This window comes from Pelodiscus sinensis, chromosome 2 (genome assembly GCF_052426305.1).
Source record: "Pelodiscus sinensis isolate ZL-2025 chromosome 2, ASM5242630v1, whole genome shotgun sequence".
Taxonomy (NCBI): domain Eukaryota; kingdom Metazoa; phylum Chordata; order Testudines; family Trionychidae; genus Pelodiscus; species Pelodiscus sinensis.
The window spans coordinates 200,889,411-200,907,978 of record NC_143053.1 but is presented as its reverse complement, the minus strand read 5'-3'; the positions used below and the strand labels follow the sequence as shown (position 1 = coordinate 200,907,978).

Here is an 18,568-nt window from a genome sequence, read left to right as displayed (position 1 = left end):
CGACAAAGAGCGTCTACACTACATTCAGTTCTGTCGACAAAGCAAGCTGCTTTGTTGACATGGCAGTGTAGACGCAAGGACAGTTTACATGCAATAACACCTTCTGTTGACGGTTCTGTCGACAGAAGGCGTTATGCCTCGTAAAATGAGGTTTACCAGCGTCGACAAAACTGCTGAGTTCTGTCGACGTTATGTCGACAGAACTCAGCGGTAATGTAGACGCAGGTATAGTTTTGTCAATGAAAGTCCACTTTTGTTGACAAAACTCTGTAGTCTAGACACACCCTTAGTCAAACGTGGCTGATCTAAAACTCACTCTGGGAGGTCACAGGTAATTTTCTAATAAGGTAATTTAATCATAATATAGAGAATATATTGGTGGGATATATAAATTTAAAAATACCAAGTCCTTGGCTATCCAGAATCACGTAGGGGGAAGAGGGTGCCCCACCCCCCCACCCTGAGTGCTGTGGCTGAGGGTGAAGGGTTTAGGGCAGGGGGACACTTCTGTGGCCAAAGGCTGGCAATGTGGAGAGCTGACTACTTTGTTCTGGGTATGCCTCCCCTCTGTGTCTGGTGGTTACTCTGCAGTATAACTGTCCCTCATACTCACTGACACTAGAGGTCATTACGAAGCAAAACTATCCTTCTACTCAGCCCCCCGTCTTTGTGTTATGGAAAATAATCCCCATTTCAGGCACTTCCTGCTTTCCTGGCACAACCAAACCCTGACTTTGCTTTGTTAGGATAGCAGCTTCATGCTAAATTTGGTGGTTATGGCTCTTACCATTTAGGAGTTCTTGAACAAATAGACTTATGGACAGACAAATGCACAAACTCTTAACAAAATATACAGGTTGAACCTCTAACATCCAGGACTCTCTGGCTTGGCAACATCCATGGTCTTCTAGACCACGGATCTAGATGGACCAGAGAGCCCCGGCTGGCCAGGTTCAGAAGCAGCATGGGCTCGGCTGGCGTTGGAGAGTGCAGCCCTGGCTGGGACTGATGGTAAAGAGCACTGCCCCAGTCAACCGGCGTTGGTGCAGTTAGGTGTGTGTGGGGTAGTGTGTGGAGGGGGCACAGCCGCAGTTAAGGCTGGAGGCAGCAGGGCTGGAGGCAACTGGACTGGTGCAATGGGGATGCAGCCCTGGCCAGGGCTTGCACAGTGCGGGGCTGGAGGTAGTGGGGCTGGCAGCACTGAGTGCAGCCCTAGTCGGGATCAGAGCCTACAGCTGGGAAAGGAGCCTTGATCTCCTCTTGTCCAGCAAGCTCTCTGGTTCAGAACCATTCAGGTTCCACAGGGTGCTGGACAAGTGAGGTTCCATCTGTACATAATATTTATATATATAAATATTTTATTCTCTAGAGATTGGGTTTTTACGTGGGTTTTGGTCCTCTTTATAGCACAAACAGCTTGTTACCGGTGGGTGACCACTTTTCACAAAATGATCACTGTATCTGACCTCTCTGTCCTTATGCTGAAAGGAAATCTACACACTTAAATTCTTATACTCTTTACAGCGCAAGAAAGGCAGAAACCTGCAATTGGCCCTCATTCTTTTACTGTCATTAATAGTTGTGTTCACCACTCGGGACTCTAACCAATGTTCTCAGGCAATAAAACTACTGGATGTTTCTTCTTTAGTGAAAGAACTTCTCAGTCTTCCACAATAAGCTCAAGATTTTTTTAGGCATTTTTCCCTGAGTTTGCCTGGGCCTTACCTTGCCAGTGCCTATATTTGCAGTATTTTGTTGCACCATCTCATATCAGGGTTGGTGATTTATTACCTTGTCTTGGTGCTTCACTGTGTTTTGGGGACATTGGTGCCTTAGTATCTGTACTGGGGCTCCTCCAGGAAATGTTTAATAAAGCCCCACTTGATGTGTGGAAATTGGGCCCAAGCAATTGCTCTTCTTACTCTCTCCCTCCCCAATGCTGGCCCTGGCTTTTAATCGGGAAAAACAAATGTGGCACAGCTTAGCCATGGAATTTTTATAGCATTGGTGGGGGCCTCAGAGGGAGAGGTTGTGAACCCCTGATCTAATAACTAGGGGCACATCTACAGAGCAGGGCAAAAATCAAATTAAGCTACACAACTTCACCTAGCTGAAGTTGAAAGAGCTTAATTCAGCGTTTGGTGCTGTCTACATAGCAGGAAATCAAAGGAAGAACTCGCTTCTTCCAACTCCCCTTACTCTGAGAAATGAGCATTACTGGAGTCAGGTTAAGATGTCCTCCAGCTTGCCATTGTGGTGTTTTGAAATAACACTGCTGTGTAGACTTACCATAGGATAGTATCCTAAAACTCGGGGATCCCAGTTCAGTTCTTGATTCTGCCACAGACTTGTGTGACATGGGGTATTTGTCTCTTTGCCTTATTCTCTATCTGTAAAAAAATTTTTGTGCCCTCTGAATTTTCAGCTTCAAAACTGCCTGCCTCTAATTTGTGTTCTAGGGCTGGAGAGAGACCAGAGGGCTGTGTCCCCTGCTCGCTGCACCCGTCAACCCTGCTTTTAACCTCTCAGGGATATTGTGAGGAGAAATACATTAGAGAGGCAGACAGTACAGTGATGGGAGTGTAGACATACTGGAGAGATTTCCCATATTTTCCTCTGACCTATTTTCCCTCTAATCACTGAGTTGGACACCAAGCTCTGATGGCAAATTGGTAGTAGAAATCATTTGAAGTGTTGATTTTCACCTCATCATCTATGGTTTAAACCTCCTAAGTGCTGAATGATGCCTTTTAGTTCCTTACCCAGGATTAACTGTCAGATTTTAAATTTAAATAAGCTTTTAAAGATGCAAATAGGGGACTAGAGGGATTTCCAAATGGCCATAGATGCCTAATCCATTAAGATCAATGGGACCTAGGTCATTTTCAAAAGCTGATGAGGTGCCTATCTAGATCGAATAAAGGGGTATTTGAGAGAAGGCAATTCTCCCCCCCCCCCCCCGCTGAATGAACAAGGGAGCAGGTGACCAAAGTCCACAGGTAAATCAAAAAGGGAGCAGGATTGAAGGGCTACAGCTTGCTAAGGAAGGACATGCAGAGAAAAAGGGAGGAGGTTTTGTCTATATATTAAAAATGTATACACTTGAACTGAGGTTGAGATGGCAATAGGAGAGAGACTTGTGTCTCTGGGTAAGGATAAAAGGGAAAAAAACCCACTTAATCAGGAAGAAGAGGTGAATGAGGCTTTCTTAAAACTAACACTCATTCAAAGCTCAGGACTTGGTGGCAAGGGGGGATTTCAACTACCCAGATGTCTGTTGGGAAAATAAACACAGCAGAGAACAGATTATCAAACAAGTCCTTGGACTGTATTGAAGATTACTTTTCATTTTAAGGTGGGCAAAGCTACTGGAGGGAAGACAGTTCAAGCTTTGATTATAACCAATGGGGAAAACTGATTGCAAATTTGAAAGTGGAAGGCAGGCTTGGGTGAAAGTGATCATAAAATGATACTTCAATTCTAAGCCACTTTGAGTGCTGTTTTGGTTTTTACCAACAAAGTTGGTAGGGATTGGATATCTAATGGAATGCCAGTGAAAATGAGGTAGGATAAGAGGCTAAAATTGCAAAAACATAAAAATTGTTACCAGGGCCTGATGAAATGCATCTTTGCATACACAGAACTGTCTGAGGAGCTATGAACCATCTTTAAAACATTATGGACTATTGGAGAGATTCCAGAAGACTGGAAAAGACAAATTTTGTGCCAGTCTGGAAATAAAGAAACTTAACTTCTGTACCAGAAAAAATAGAGGAAATAATTAAGCAATCAATTTGCAAATATCTAGAAGATAACAGCTTGGCTATATCCAACCTGACCACTTTCTAACAAGCCTTAAGAATAGGGGTGGAAGCAAGATCTGAATGAATGCTTTAATTGCAGCCAGCTTGAAGGAGGGAAGAATGCCTGGATGTGTCTGATGATTACAAGGAGTAAAGTACCTTTAAGCAATGCCGGAGCAAACTGTATTTACACAACTTAAATGCCAGGCCAGCTAACATATGGTTTCCAAGGTTTGTAACTTTGCACTGTGAGCTCTTTCTTTTGGAACAATTTAGCACAGTCCTACTTTAGACAAAATACCTCATATAACCTATCAATTTTATTTAGCATTTTCTCCATCTCTATATCCTGTTTTGGTGCAAAATACATCAGTCTAATGCTGTCACTGAAGTACCTGAGCAAAGTAGTATAGGCAGGCTTATTTCAAAAGCTAGGTTTGCAATTAAATGGGAACTAGTACCAAACTCTGAAATGGCACTGTAGCTGCTTGTGTGTGTGTGTGTGTTGGGGGGTGGGAGGAGGAAGAGGGAGGAGCGATATGCCTAAAGGACTTTCTAAATCTATAACGTATAAGCACAGTGTCAACAATGAGAGATTATAATTTACACTTTAGTTTTCACATCAACTGTTTAATTCAAACGTACACTGTTACAATGAAAACACATTCAAAGGGATAGTGGCTAGCAGTAGCAGCAAAGTAGGTTAAATATTATTAGACAAAGGGACTTTGACTGCTCCACTTTTACTGTAGCATTGTGTTTATTTGAAGTGAAAGCTAGTGTGTCTGCCATAAGGTAATTGTGACCTTTGCCACCAGAGTGGCTGAGCATCTTGTAATCTGTAATACATAGAGGCTCAGAGCATCCTGTGAGGTTGGGCTGTACTATTCTCTCTGGTTTCGAGGGGGCAAATGGAGGTACTGAGACAGAGGGGACCAGATTTTTAAATGTGTTTAAGTGCCTATCTGTACCTAATGGGATGTACAAAAGCCCCTAAGTAACTTAGGCACCTAATGGCTACTGAACTCTTATCCTGTAAACCCCTGCCCTGGCATCAATCTGCAATTTTAGTCACCCAACTATCCTCCAAAAAACAAGGAGTCCTGTGCTACACAACAAGCCCTTATTTTGAAATAATGGTGAGCTAGAAGACTTCTTACTCTGACCCCTGTAACTCTCATTTCACAAGGAGTAAGGGAAGTCAAAGGAAGAGCGTTCTTTCAACTTCCTGCTGTGTAGACAGCGCTAAAAGCTGAATTACACTATTTTGATTTCAGCTACACAATTCACATAGTGTAGGTTGCATAGCTTAATTCAACTTTAGCCCTGGCTGTGTAGATGTGCCCTTACAGACCAACAGATTTATTTGGGCAGAAGTTTCATGGGTAAAAAGCACTACATCTGCACACATTTGACTAAGTTTTTTTTTTACCCACAAAAGTTAATGCCAATTCTGTTAGTCTTTAAGGTGCCACAGGACTCCTTGTTTTTGCAGATACAGACTACATAGCCTTGACAATTTGGCCCTAAATGATGTGCTTAAATGACATAGTATGGGAGCAGAGAACTAAACCCCATTTCTTTAATCCCAGGCTAGCACTTAACCACTAACCAACTCTTCCTGTCTAGTCATACTTGTTCACATTACAAGCTACTACACATTACAATGAACATTATCCTCAGTCTTTTCACTAAAGTCTTCCTAAACCAACATTTACAATTACTTGCCTTGTATTGTTAGGGTGCAGTGACATTTGCTCCCTTCACATGAGTAGGAATCCTCCCCCCATTAGAATCAAGGATGACACAAAGTAACACACTGAAAATAAACAGTTTACTTTTATTTGAAAACCACCACATGGGAAAGGTCAGAAGAGTAATAACAAGTGTCTGTCTGGCCTGAGCCAGGGTGAAGCACATACATACATATCAAATGAAAGCATTGCTTTAAGAGCCAGCCTAGGGTGCAATTTAAACATGGCATGCTGCTAAGTTGTTGTAGGGAGGTCTAATCACTAGACTTAGCACTGTAAATGAGAGGAGGTGGAGTAGTTGCTAGTCATGCCATAAATCAATGTAAAGTATTAGTGACAAAATAAAAGCCTGAGCCCAGGCTCTACATGAATAAAGAACATACTGGGATGCAGTCCCCTTGTATTTTTTATGTTCACTTATGCCAGTTCAATGACATCGATAAGCAAGTAGGTGAATGAGTTCAAATTAACAGGATCCTATAGCACTGCAAATCTGCATCATTAGTGCTATTAGTTCGGCTATTAGTCTAGGCTTCCCTGTTCTCCTCAGACAGCCCCACCTAAGGCATAAAAGCCATACAATGCAATATAAAGAATGAATGGGGAGAAGCTAGGTGCTTTCATGGTTACAGCTTTCACAGAAGACTCCGTCATTTCGAGGTTAATGTTTGCTAAGGCAAACAGCCTTTGCACTATGTGAAATCTTCCTGTGTCAGTGAGAGGGGTCAGGGCAGGTTCTCTCAAGGTCAAAGTGCCATCAGCTGAAGCGACATTAGGCTGTATTGATATGGACAGAAAGAGATGTTAAAGCTATTTTCACAGAGCGCAGTTTCTGACATCATATGAATTTGCTTTCTGCAATAAAACTTGGGTAGGGACTTAGATTGTGGAAACACAAGAATATAAGCTGTCTCACTGCCAAAGGTACCTTTATGTAGAGTAAATAAAGATTAACAAGTGTGATACTAAAGATCACATAGGTGAGTAATTGGCTAATCATGTCATCAATACAATTTGGGAAGGCACTCTGTCTCAACTCCCTGGGTTCAGGAGCTACCCCCGCTACAGCTCTACATTTTAGTAGTAATAAGAGGTGGGCCGGCTATTACTGCATTTAAAATGAAGGGCCACAGTGGTCTCAGCCCTGGCACGAAACGGGAATGCTCAGTCCTGGCTCCCGCCGGGTCCAGGAGCTACCCCTGCTGCGGCTCCGCATTTTAAATGTAGTAAGAAGCAGGCCGGCTATTACTACATTTAAAATGCAGCGACGCAGAGGTCCTGGACCCAGTGAAAGCCAGAACTGAGCTAGGCTTGCTCAGTCCTGGCTTATGCCGGGTCCAGCAGCCCCTGTCTGGGACCCCCCTGCAGACAGGAACTGCTTCATGACAGCCTCCCTTGTGCCCTCAACAGCTCCCCCCCCCCCCCGCTGCCTCTGATGGGGGGAGGGGCAGGAGGCACCCTAGAGATGGTGCTGGAGGAAACTGACTTTTAAATTGGTTCCACCCAACACCAGCTCCTGCTTTCCCCCCACCTTGCTGCCACTCACTTACATCCCTACTCTGAACCCAACTGAACCAGGAGCAATTGAGATTCCCCCCTCCCCCTCATTTAAAGTTCTAGGAAGGCTCAGAGCTTCTGCACTCCAAACTTACCATCACTGACGTATTACTGTCTGCACAATCAATTCCTACCACACCTGCCTCTGATGCCCACTGCAGGCTTTTGGTTTTTGAAGTGGCCTAATTAGAGGCTTAGTAAAATAAAATCATAACCTTTGACACTCGATCCAAAGTTGCTGTCTTCTCTTGCATCACATTTTCTGTAGTGTTTTCTACACGTCACAAGGTGTTGCAAGGAAGAAATCCAGTTTTGGTTTAAAGTAGCTGCACTGTTTGTCATTTTAACACACTAGACCAGATGGTGACTAGGTTTAATCAATGCCTCCTGATATCTGTAGCATATTCTGTCCCCTCCCTTATTTAAATGACACATACAATCAGCCAGATCATACAGACTCCTCAGTCACTAAGACCCATAAAAGGCAGCCCCACTCCCTTTTGAATTACTTACCAAACAACACAAGGCAGAGACCATGTGTGTGTCGCAGCACGCATGCAGCAGAGCCAGTGTGCAGTCAGACAATTCTGTAGGAGGAGATGTTAAAAGGAGCAGTTATTTACCAAGGATCTCTGAAGCTGGGTGGTTGCTAAAAAGGAGACTGTAGCAAGGTATATGAACAAGCTAAGCCTGCACACACGGTTACAAAATTCCATTGCTGAGCTGTGACAGACCCACTGCTTCCACTGAGTGAGGTCCTGCCAAATGTATTAGTACAAAATACTCTGTAGACCAACACAAGCCACCCGCTACAGGCAATTATGCTCTTTATTGAGATCTGACAGCATGCTCTGTGCCGCACATACAGCCCCATCATTGGGGGAGCAGGGGAGGCAAAAAAGGGAACGGACTTCAAGACTGAGATGGAGGGGATGGTACGATGTGACTGCCTACAATGGCATGTGGCCAATCTGCAAATGCTAGCAGCAAATACCTCCAGTAGCCAGAGATGGGACGCCAGGTACATAGGGCTCTGAATTACTACAGAGAATTCTTTCCCAGGTGTCTGGCTGGTGGGTCTTGTCCACATGAACAGGGTCTGGGGCCAGGAAGGAATCTTCCCCCAGGTCAGATTGGCAAGGGTCTTCTGTCTTCCTCTGAAGCCTGGGGATCTTGCAGGTCTAAAGTAGTGTAAATGGTGGTTTCTCTGTAACTTGAAGTCTTTAAATCATGAGGATGTCAGTAACTTGGGCAGGAAAAAGGGGTCTATTGCAGGAGTGGCAGGGTGAGATTCCGTGGCTTGCAAAGTGCAGGAGGTTGGCCTAGAAGATGATTACTTTGGTCACTTCTGGCCTATAAGTCTACGTGGGGAGAAATGGATGAGTATGCACACGCACTGTGTTTTGCAGAGGCCTGTTCTGTGTAAACTCTGAGCAGCACAGGGCACGAGCAGGATGGCAGAGGGGTGGATGGAGCCTGGAGGGCCATGTAAGCCTTTGGGATGGTGCAGGTAGCTTTCCAGTCTGGGTGGGAGAATCTCTCTCCCCTTGTCTCCCAGTGATATTAGGTCTGGGTGCTGGACAGACGATTTGGGTCTAGAGAAAGACAAGTTTCCTGTCCCAACATTAACATGAGACACAGACTGTACAATCCATACCGTTATAATTCACGAAGGAAAAACAACAAAGCAGCTTTATGGTACAGCTCTGGGCATATGTGATTGTCACATCTCGATATTATGGCCAGAGCTAGGTTACAATATAGTTAGACCAGCATCAGTACTTCAGTGGGTCTCTGTTCAATTTCTTTTGAATCTCTGCAACTGGGTCATGCTTTCAAAATGTTTCCTATTTTTTCATATATTGGTCTCATGCATAGTGACATATAAACTGACCATCCACTGTATATTGTTATTTATTTACCCAATACCACACTTCATTTCCTCATCACCTATGTTCATAGAATGAAGATTTTTATGAGAAAGTTGGATTTGCAGCTGGTTTTTAATTAATATTGTAGTGCCAATTTCACTGAGAGAGTTATGTTTAATTTATGTTTAATTTCCTTTTTCTGTGGCAGCATAATAACCCTCTAATTACAGATCTACATGTTAAAGTATTTTTTGCTAAATATGGCTTGTACTTCATCAACATAAGCCACGCACTTAGCGCCTTCAAGGCAGCCCTAAGACAGAAGATATGAAGGAGTATGATGAACAATGAGAACAATAATTAATTAACAAAAGTGAATGAAAAGGTTTGGCTTCAATGGAAACTCGAGTCAAATTATTTCCAGGGACTGTTAAATTTTACTTATAAAATATGCAGCAAAGGGGTTTTGAATCTAATTCTTAACCAAATCACAAAATGTTTTCTTCTCTATCCAGCCCTGCCCCATAGAAGTGAAACAGAAATCAACCAATATACTGAAGCTACCCACATGTTACAATTTACTACAAAATAAAAATTCATGGTGCACCCCAAACAGGCATTGGTAAGTGGAAAAACTCCGTCTGTTTCCATTGTACCTGCCACTGCGCTGATCAGCATGTGAGCGGCTGAGATGAGTTCCTTAGAAAGAAGTTGGTCTTTTTGAGACAAGAGCTCATTCTGCAAGCTGTACCCAACCAGCTGCAAGAAGTCAGTTACATGTTGCTGCTCTGCAGGTTTCAGCTCCTTCAGTTCTGTAAAATCTGGCTTATCTCCTGTGCAAATACTATCTAACTGGAAAGAAGGAAAAGATACATTACTAGGTTCTCACATTTTAAATTAGACATATAGAAACAAGCCCTGATCTTTCTCCCATGGAAGTCAACAAAACTTGTTAAAAATGTGTATAAAACGAAGAGTTTGAATAGAAGGATGTGTTAGCTCTCTTTATTTTTTGTTCTTTCCAAAAATAATTTTCTGTCATCTTACCACCTCCTTCAGTGCTGTCACCATTTCTTCACGATGCAAGAGTTCACAGAATATTTTGTATAAAGTTCCTTGCTTGTCTTCTGGAAGCATCACAAAGGGTTGGAATTGTACCTTTAACAGCAACAGATCTTTCCAAGAAAGAAACTCAGTGTCAAACTCATGTTTCTTACAAACGCCTGTAAATGCAACTAAATTATTAATCTCTAGAATTTGTAATGAAATGTTAAGACCCATTTGGTTAAAGGCGCGTTTTACTAATGGCTTTTGCAAATTAACGAAGAGTCAGTGCAAATAAATAGGGTTAATAGGAAGCAACATTCAGTTAAGATTTCAATATTTTATACTATACTTCACATGAAAGCTGTTCATGATTTCCAAAAGAATGTTTATTTTTAAGAGTATAACACTCTACCAGGTAATCTTCTCAACAGAATATTTTACTCCTGAACTGCATTATGGAAAAATGACTTTAATAACTAAGGTTGATTGTATTATTCATACTTGCAATTAAAACTCACTAACACTATTTCTTATTGTCCTCAAATATTTCATTACAGACTTTACAAGATTTATACCTTCTCCTTTGACCTAAAACTTGTTTTAATTAGCTACAAGAGGAGTTTTAAATATTTAAACAGTACTAGAGTTTAGAAACTCCACTAGAGTTCATTAGATGCTTTTTCCTGCAATGCAAACACAGCATTAAGCCAAGAAGTTTTAGGAGTAGCAAATTATCAATACTCCAGCTGTGAGTTCCAGTCAACAACAGAACTTTAGGGGTTGGATTTTTTTTAATCCCTGAGGATGCCTGATGTTACTTTTGAAGCCATCTCTCTACATGTTGCACTTGTCAAGAAACACCTGATCTTTAAAGATGCCTCTTTCACATCAATAATTATGTGATATTGGAAATTTACTATAGGTAGTGTAGAAGATCAGGATGGGAGGAGAAGGGGGAATGGTTGGAACACTTGCCCCCAAATCATTACAGTCTGGCTACGTCTACACTGGCCCCTTTTCCGGAAGGGGCATGTAAATTTCACCAGTCGTTGTAGGGAAATCCGCGGGGGATTTAAATATCCCCCGCGGCATTTAAATAAAAATGTCCGCCGCTTTTTTCCGGCTTTTTTAAAAGCCGGAAAAGAGCGTCTACACTGGCCCCGATCCTCCGGAAAAAGTGCCCTTTTCCGGAGGGTCTTATTCCTACTTTGAAGGGCACTTTTTCCGGAAGATCGGGGCCAGTGTAGACGCTCTTTTCCGGCTTTTTTAAAAGCCGGAAAAAAGCAGCGGACATTTTTATTTAAATGCCGCGGGGGATATTTAAATCCCCCGCGGATTTCCCTACGACGACTGGTGAAATTTACATGCCCCTTCCGGAAAAGGGGCCAGTAGACGAGCCCTATAAGTTTTTAAAACCATTTCAATATATTGGGGTAGGCTAATCAAATAAAGAAACAGAATGATAATTCTTGAATTGAATAAACACATAGGATATTAACAACAGTACAATACAGAGTCCTTCACAAAACATTTTTTTCCTAGAGAAAGAGAAACAAATGTAATCTTAAGGAAGTCTACAATAGAGAAGTATAGGATTTATTCCAGGACAACAATATGGCTATTTTGTCATAATTAATTTATTAACTAATCTGTGAACTCAGGGCCAGATTCAGAGGTGACATAACTGGGAAATTCAGAGGTGACATGTAGAAGTGGGTGTTAAGGCCAGTCTCCAGGAGGAGCTGATAGAAGGTAATATAAAAAGGATGAGACACCTTTATTTTATACCTTCTTACTCCTTCCTATTTGCTGTTTTTCTCGGTACCGCCCTACCTTTCCACTCCCCTAGCCATTACATCAACTTACCAATGTGTAATTCACACTGTCATTTCACTCACATCTGTGATTAGTTCTAGTGTTCAACTCTGATTTCTTCCAGGTTTCTCAGAACTCAAAGAGTTTCAGGAAGAAAAACAGCATTGTATTCCTGGAGATGTCAAGCAACTTTCCCTGAGAAGCTTTACTAAGAAAATGTTTTCATATCATGTGTCAAATATTCTCAATAGACATTTTTCAATGCCAATGTAAATCATTACTACTCTTATGAAGTTTAGCAGGGATATAACAAAACCGATGCAAAACCAAAATTGCATACGTTTATATTTATGACAAATGACAATAATATGTTCCTAGGAGATATACAATTTACTCCTACTCCCCTCATACATTCATTCCAGGAGTACTATATCATCCTATTTTTTCCTAACTTTTCACCACGGTATTATTTCTAGAGGCTATTAAAAACAGGACAGCATAATTTCTATGTACTCTTTTTCAAGAACACTTCTATTTGCTCTCTTGCTCAAGTATCTGTAGTGTAACCAAATAAAACGTTTCTAGTAATACCTTGTTTCAATACACTTAGGGAAGCATTGCTGGGAATGATACTTCTGTCTCCAGAGCGCCTCTCATTATCGACAGCATCTGGCTGATAGAGAAAGGAAGAGTCTCTAAACGGTAAAGAATATGGGTAAGATGAGCCTTCTGTATTTTCTCTTTCAAAACCTCCTTCTTGCTCATGTAGCAGACAAAATTCTGTAATTAGAAACACAAGTGAACAAATAAATAAAACCACAAGAGTGTACAGAAGCAAATAATGATACTACGGTCAATGTAGACATTAGCCTTCTTGAGTGCACGTGTTTCTATGTATCTGATTTCTTGTTGATGGAAAAAAACCCAGTTATTGTCTATATGAATTACTGGACATTCTATGTTGTTGCTTGTTCTGAACAGTGCGGTGCACAAATCTGCCATGTGATTGGAACCAGGCACTAGCTACAGCACCTGAGACAAGATTTTGTGGATTCATTTAGTAATCTGTTTAGCAATCCGCTAAATTAGAACCTTGGAGCTTTATCCTGGTCCTGTACCAGTGGGCTGCCCTGCAGGCCCATCCCTAAGCTCCATTGATCAGTGGGAGGTCAAGTCCATGCCAATTCGGTAGAGGCATGCTTCCCAGTGTCTCACAACACTAGGGTCTTCCTCTGGCCATAGACCCTTCTTCAAGGGAGACATCCCTGTGGAGGAGACTCCCTGGGAAAGGATACACAGCTGCATTATGTTTTCTCTTTAGTCTCTCTGATCTCGCGATGGGATAATGTGCATTCCTCTATCCTACTCAATGTGGGACTGTGATTCTCTGCTGCTGCAGATTTCTATGTGGGGTACTGGAAAGGAGGGAACAGTGCCATAGAAGGCACTGATCCACCCTGTTGTGAAGGAGAAGGTACATTTGTATGCCAAAGATCTCTTCTCTACTCAATTCATAGGGAATAATCTGCTTCATCATATATAAGACTATTGCTAGTAACAGAATACTAACTAAACAACAATGCCCAGGTTTACCCATCTTCAGGTAAACAGTGACTACCCTGTGAATGAGACTAGTTTCATTTTACAGATGGAGAAACCAAGGCAGTGTAGTCCCCATACACTATCCATGGCAGTTTCAAAGTAGCATGTGACAAAGAAGGAGTAGAATGCCCAAAAGTCAAGAGGCATTTCAAAGGGCAAGGAGGAAAAAAGCAAACTTTCAGAAAGCTGCTGTAATCAGTAAAACAACTTAGAGGAAAGTAAGTTATGGAGGAACAGAAAGAGATTAATAGAAATAAAAGCTTTTCCCTGCAAGGGCAACAGTCAATGGATTACCATCGAAGGAGTACAAACCTGTCTCAGGCCACGTCTAGATTTGCTTTCACTTTCGAAAGAAGATATGCAAATTCGGTGCGAATTTGCGTAACTTCTTCCAATCGCTTTTTCAAAAGAGGTTCTTTTGAAAAAGAAAGTAGTCTAGATGCAGTTCTTTTGAGAAAAAAGCACGTCTAGACTACTTTCTTTTTCAAAAGAACCTCTTTCGAAAAAGTGATCGGAAGAAGATATGCAAATTCACACCGAATTTGCATATCTTCTTCCAAAAGTGAAAGCAAATCTGGATGTGCCCTCAGTGTGCTTGTGTTACTGCCATTACTGTTAATGAGATTCACACACACACACACACACACACACACACACACACACACACACACACACACACACACACACACATGAGATGTTATCACTGAAAAATTAACTACCCTTTCCAGGAGAATAAGACCAGTGACTGAAATAAACACAGCAGCATGTGAAAGTAAGTGAAGCAGTCACAACTGTTGAATCTTATCACTGATTTTGTCTCAAAAGCAAACACAAGTGTGTAGGAAAGTGTGTATTGTTACAATTGTTCATTATTTTTATAGAACATTAAGTTTGCATGACCCTTTATAGAGGTGGAATGGAGATAGGGAGGATTGGAAAGTCAAAGTATCATCATGCCATTATGTAACATGAATGGTGCACTCTCTCCTAGAACATAGTGCTCAGTTCTTGTCACTTAATCTCAAACACTGGTAGAAATAGAAGAGATCCAGAGATGGGCACTCAAAATTAGGAGATGCAGAGAGAGACTAAGATGAAGGGGAGACATGTCAAAGAGATACAGAACAAATGGTACAAAGCATATCAGCCACATGCTTCTATTTATTCTCTCTCATAACACAAGAACAAGGAGACATAATGAAATTAAAAGGCAAATAAAAAAAATTAAGCCTTTTAAAAGGGAGTGTTATTATATCCAGTGCATAATTAACCTGTGGAACACACAAACTCAAAAAAAAAAAAAAAAATTACTGCCATGAAGGGTTCAGAAGGATTCAGAAAAGGATTAGACATTTTTAGGGCTAAGACCCTCTGCAGTCATGTAGATATTATATCTATCTATCTATCAAGGATTTTAAATTCTCATGCCTTAGGGCAGGGGTTCCCAACCTTTTTCAGGCCCCGTACATCCTTGGCTTTTAGTAAACCTTCCCGTAACCCCTATTCCATATGAAAGAAAATAAATTCTAGTCTCCAGAATGCACAACTTTTTTCGCTAACACTACTACTTTTGATAATCTAGTTATTTACCAAATATTCCCCGTACCTCTTTGACAAGCTTCTTGTACCCCCCTGGGGGTACGCGTACCCCAGGTTGGGAACCCCTGCCTTAGGGCATAAGCCAGCCACTGATTGACAGATCCTTCCATCTTCTGCAGAATCAGCTGGTACTGGCCATTGTCAAAGACAGGACACTGGGCTAGAGGGACCCCTGATCTTACCCAGGATGGCAATTCTCATATTCCTAACCAGATGTTAATTCTTGCCCAAAGACCTTACAACCTAAGGGCCACTGTTACTGACAAGTATCTTATTCTGCAATTAATCCCATTAGTTTCCTTGACCACAAAAAGAAAGGGAAGGGATGGATGATGGAACAGATTAAAAAAAGGCACTAGACATATGTTGTTTATGAAGCAACAAATAAAGGCAACATGAAACATATGGTGTTTGTGAAGACTGAAAGACTAGATAATTAAAATGAAAATAGGGTCAGGCCGCAGTGAGGAAAGAGTCAACATGAGAATGTGGATCAATAAATGCATGTACACACTAACCAGCTGACATAGAACACAAGATATTCCCCGAGAAAGATTCTCAGCTACAAACTTTTACTAAGTAATATTTTAATACAACTCTCTAGCCTGATGTCTTATTAACACTGACTCAGCAGGCAGTGTAGTTAACTTGGAAATACAGTTCCATTCTGAAAAGTGATTGTAAAATGCACATCCTCAGGGAATTTCCCTATTCATCCAGTCTCAAAGATTTTAGGTCAAATACCCTTTGTTTACATACATACATATTATAAATTACTGCCGGCCCTACAAAATCAGGTGATTCAAAAGTCAATTTAGATTCCAGCTAGCTATCACTTGTAACCAACCCAAATGAAAAGCATTTTAGGTTTACAACTCAATTGCACCTTAATGACATCTATAGTTCAGCTCAGTTGTACTTTCTTAGTTCTAACTGCCTGCCCTTCACATTCAACCTGAATTCTTTCCATCTTGCACATTACCCTCAGTCATCTCCTGTGAGCCTGGGATTTCTAGCAATGATACACCCATGGAGGAAGAGCCCAGATGGAATGTCCAAAGCAGGGAGTTACTAAAAAACAAACAAACAGCAAGCCAAAGCAAAATCCCCAGTCGCAGCATATTTTTGCTTGTAATCTGAGCCAGTTTGATCTGGAATAACCAAGAGACAAATATTGACCATGGCAAGGACATTTTTACACTAATTTTTCCAAGTCGATCTATCTTCAGATGAATTTAAGTTGGGAAAGTTCATGAACTACCAGCCCCATTGTATTTCTTTGTCATGTTTTCTAATCAAATGTTATACCAACAAATGTTATACTTTGAAAGACTAACACATTCTGGGTATGATTGACAGTTGCTTTGCATCTCATGTAGTTATTTATACTAGTGAAAAGTGAGGTGTGAAGAATGTATAAAATGCTACTAACTCAGAATGGCAGCAGTGTTTTAATTCACTTTGCACCAATGAAAACGACTAGAAAATGCAGGGCAATGAAGATCCAGGTGCTGCAAGTGTAACCGCCACACAGCAGCTTTGAACCTGAGACCTCTGGAGCTTAGTGTAGGAGCCTCTTCAGCCTGAGCTATAAAGCTTAGGCTGTAGAGCTCCCATTGTTCTTATCTCTGGCTGTAAGTGGTCTAAGTGCCACTCCATGGGACAATGATCCATGTTAGGTGTGTGGGTTACACAAGCCTGCATGTGAAAGAAAGGCTTTACTTCAGAAGGCAGCTCTTTGCCCTGTCAGAGCTACATGCAAAAGAAAATGGGCATTCTACTTACCGAACTGACCATCTCGCCTTATATGCAGTTCAATTACCCCATAGGCAATAGTGGTGGGAGCAGGAATCTCTAAGACCACATTGGAATCTTTTCTCACGTTCCCATTTTCGCTCACGGAAACCTGAGGGACACATTCATCCACTGTTAATTTGATTCAACTACAGACCAGCTTGCACACAAAATAAACCTCAGGCTAACACCACAAATAAGTTTCAGATGGGCAGGGATGGTGTTTCTACACTGTGTGTTGAGGGTGGGAATGGATCATGTGATGATTACCTGTTCTATCCATTCCCTCTAGAGCACCTGGCACTAGCCACTGTCAGAAGACAGGGTCCTGTACCAGATGGACCTTTGGTCTGACCCAGAATGGTCATTTTTATGTTCTAGGAAAAGTTGTCACTCAATTCTCCACTGTACCTGAGTCAAGATCACACGTGAGTTTAGATGTCTGTGAACATTTAGCCAGCAAAGCATTCTGTGTCTGAGCTCTGCCCTGTGGTGGGAGACAAGAACAGCTCCTCCACCCTCAGCGAACCAGCCCTAGGGTGTACAGGAAGCAGCCTTCATTTATGCTTTCTGGTGTAAAATCCCTTGACTCTAGTGGAAAACTGGTCCTCGCTTTGCCAGACTGCTGCTCTGCCCTGTCCCCTCTGCTCCCCCTCCTCACATCCTCTTTACAACCAGGCAACACAAGAGCAGGTAGAACAGGTTAACAGAGCAACCTCTGATAGCTTTATGGCAGTGGAGGGTGCCTGTACAGTGGGGATTTGTCAGCTGTTCTGATGGCTTTGCCTGTCTGTCCTGACAGTTATTTCAGAAGCCCTTGTAACAAACCTGAAGCAAACTATCAATTAGGAACTTAGTACTCCATGGAGCTGGGTCACAGGACGAGTGTGTTTTCTAAATAGTCACTCGAATTTTTAAGTGAACTGGCTTCAGCTGTGCTTTTACCCCTTTAATGTGCAGTTTCTTTTAACATTTGTGTCATCTTATGTTATGGGCATGAATAGGGTCACAAAAACTTGAATCACATGTCAAGATCATTCATGGCAACGAGGTTCTAGATTCACACCAGAAGAGCTTGGACTCTCATCCAGCTAGGGATCTCTACTGCTCAATGAGAATTAAAGCAATATATTGAGTACCCGTGGAGAAGTATTTGCTACTGATACAGTTTAAAATATTGACAACAATTGCCACATATTTACAAATGAAGAATCCACGAGGAGACTGATCTGTTCTTAGAAAATTCTTATGGAGAAGAACAGGCCAAATTAATTAGATAATATGCTCACTGTCAGTTATATGCTTAGCTCTAACAGTTAAGGAAGGAACAAATCTATTAGACCAATTATTAAGTTAAGGGCAGGATATTGGTCAGTTATAACATTGTCCAAAAATCAGAAGAAAAAAAGTGCATTTTTTTCAATTACTGGTTTTTAATATTGAAACTAAGGTTTTGAGGGAATTTAATAATGCTGCAGAAATGGCTGTAGGTGCTGCACAGGGGGTGGGTTATTTTTACCTTTATAATTTTTGTACTGAATCCCACCACGCTACCAAATTTTTCTTCTGTCTGAATATGTTCAGACACCAAACACTTTTGCGTTGTTACTATCTTTTCTGTCAAGATACATAGTACCTCATGTTTTCTTTCTAGAATCTGTTGCAGTAAATTACTGTTTAGATTTATTGTTCTGAAATTAAAGAGAGAGAGAGAATTAACAGTATA

General features: G+C 41.5%; 1 protein-coding gene across 5 annotated transcripts in view; it reads right to left on the bottom strand.

The window, feature by feature from the left end:
• Positions 1-5,623: 5,623 nt before the first annotated feature.
• GSDME (gasdermin E) overlaps positions 5,624-18,568 on the bottom strand; it is a 38,990-nt gene continuing 26,045 nt past the window's right edge. For all 5 annotated transcript variants that reach the window (XM_075922186.2, XM_075922184.2, XM_075922185.2 and 2 more), the window contains 7 exons: positions 18,362-18,533; positions 16,834-16,954; positions 12,439-12,627; positions 10,033-10,160; positions 9,642-9,837; positions 7,628-7,701; positions 5,624-6,334 (listed from right to left, as the gene is read on the bottom strand). In XM_075922186.2, coding sequence (XP_075778301.2) covers positions 6,104-6,334; positions 7,628-7,701; positions 9,642-9,837; positions 10,033-10,160; positions 12,439-12,627; positions 16,834-16,954; positions 18,362-18,533 — 1,111 coding nt within the window. In that variant the 3' untranslated portion in view covers positions 5,624-6,103. The remainder of the gene's footprint in view (positions 6,335-7,627; positions 7,702-9,641; positions 9,838-10,032; positions 10,161-12,438; positions 12,628-16,833; positions 16,955-18,361; positions 18,534-18,568) is intronic.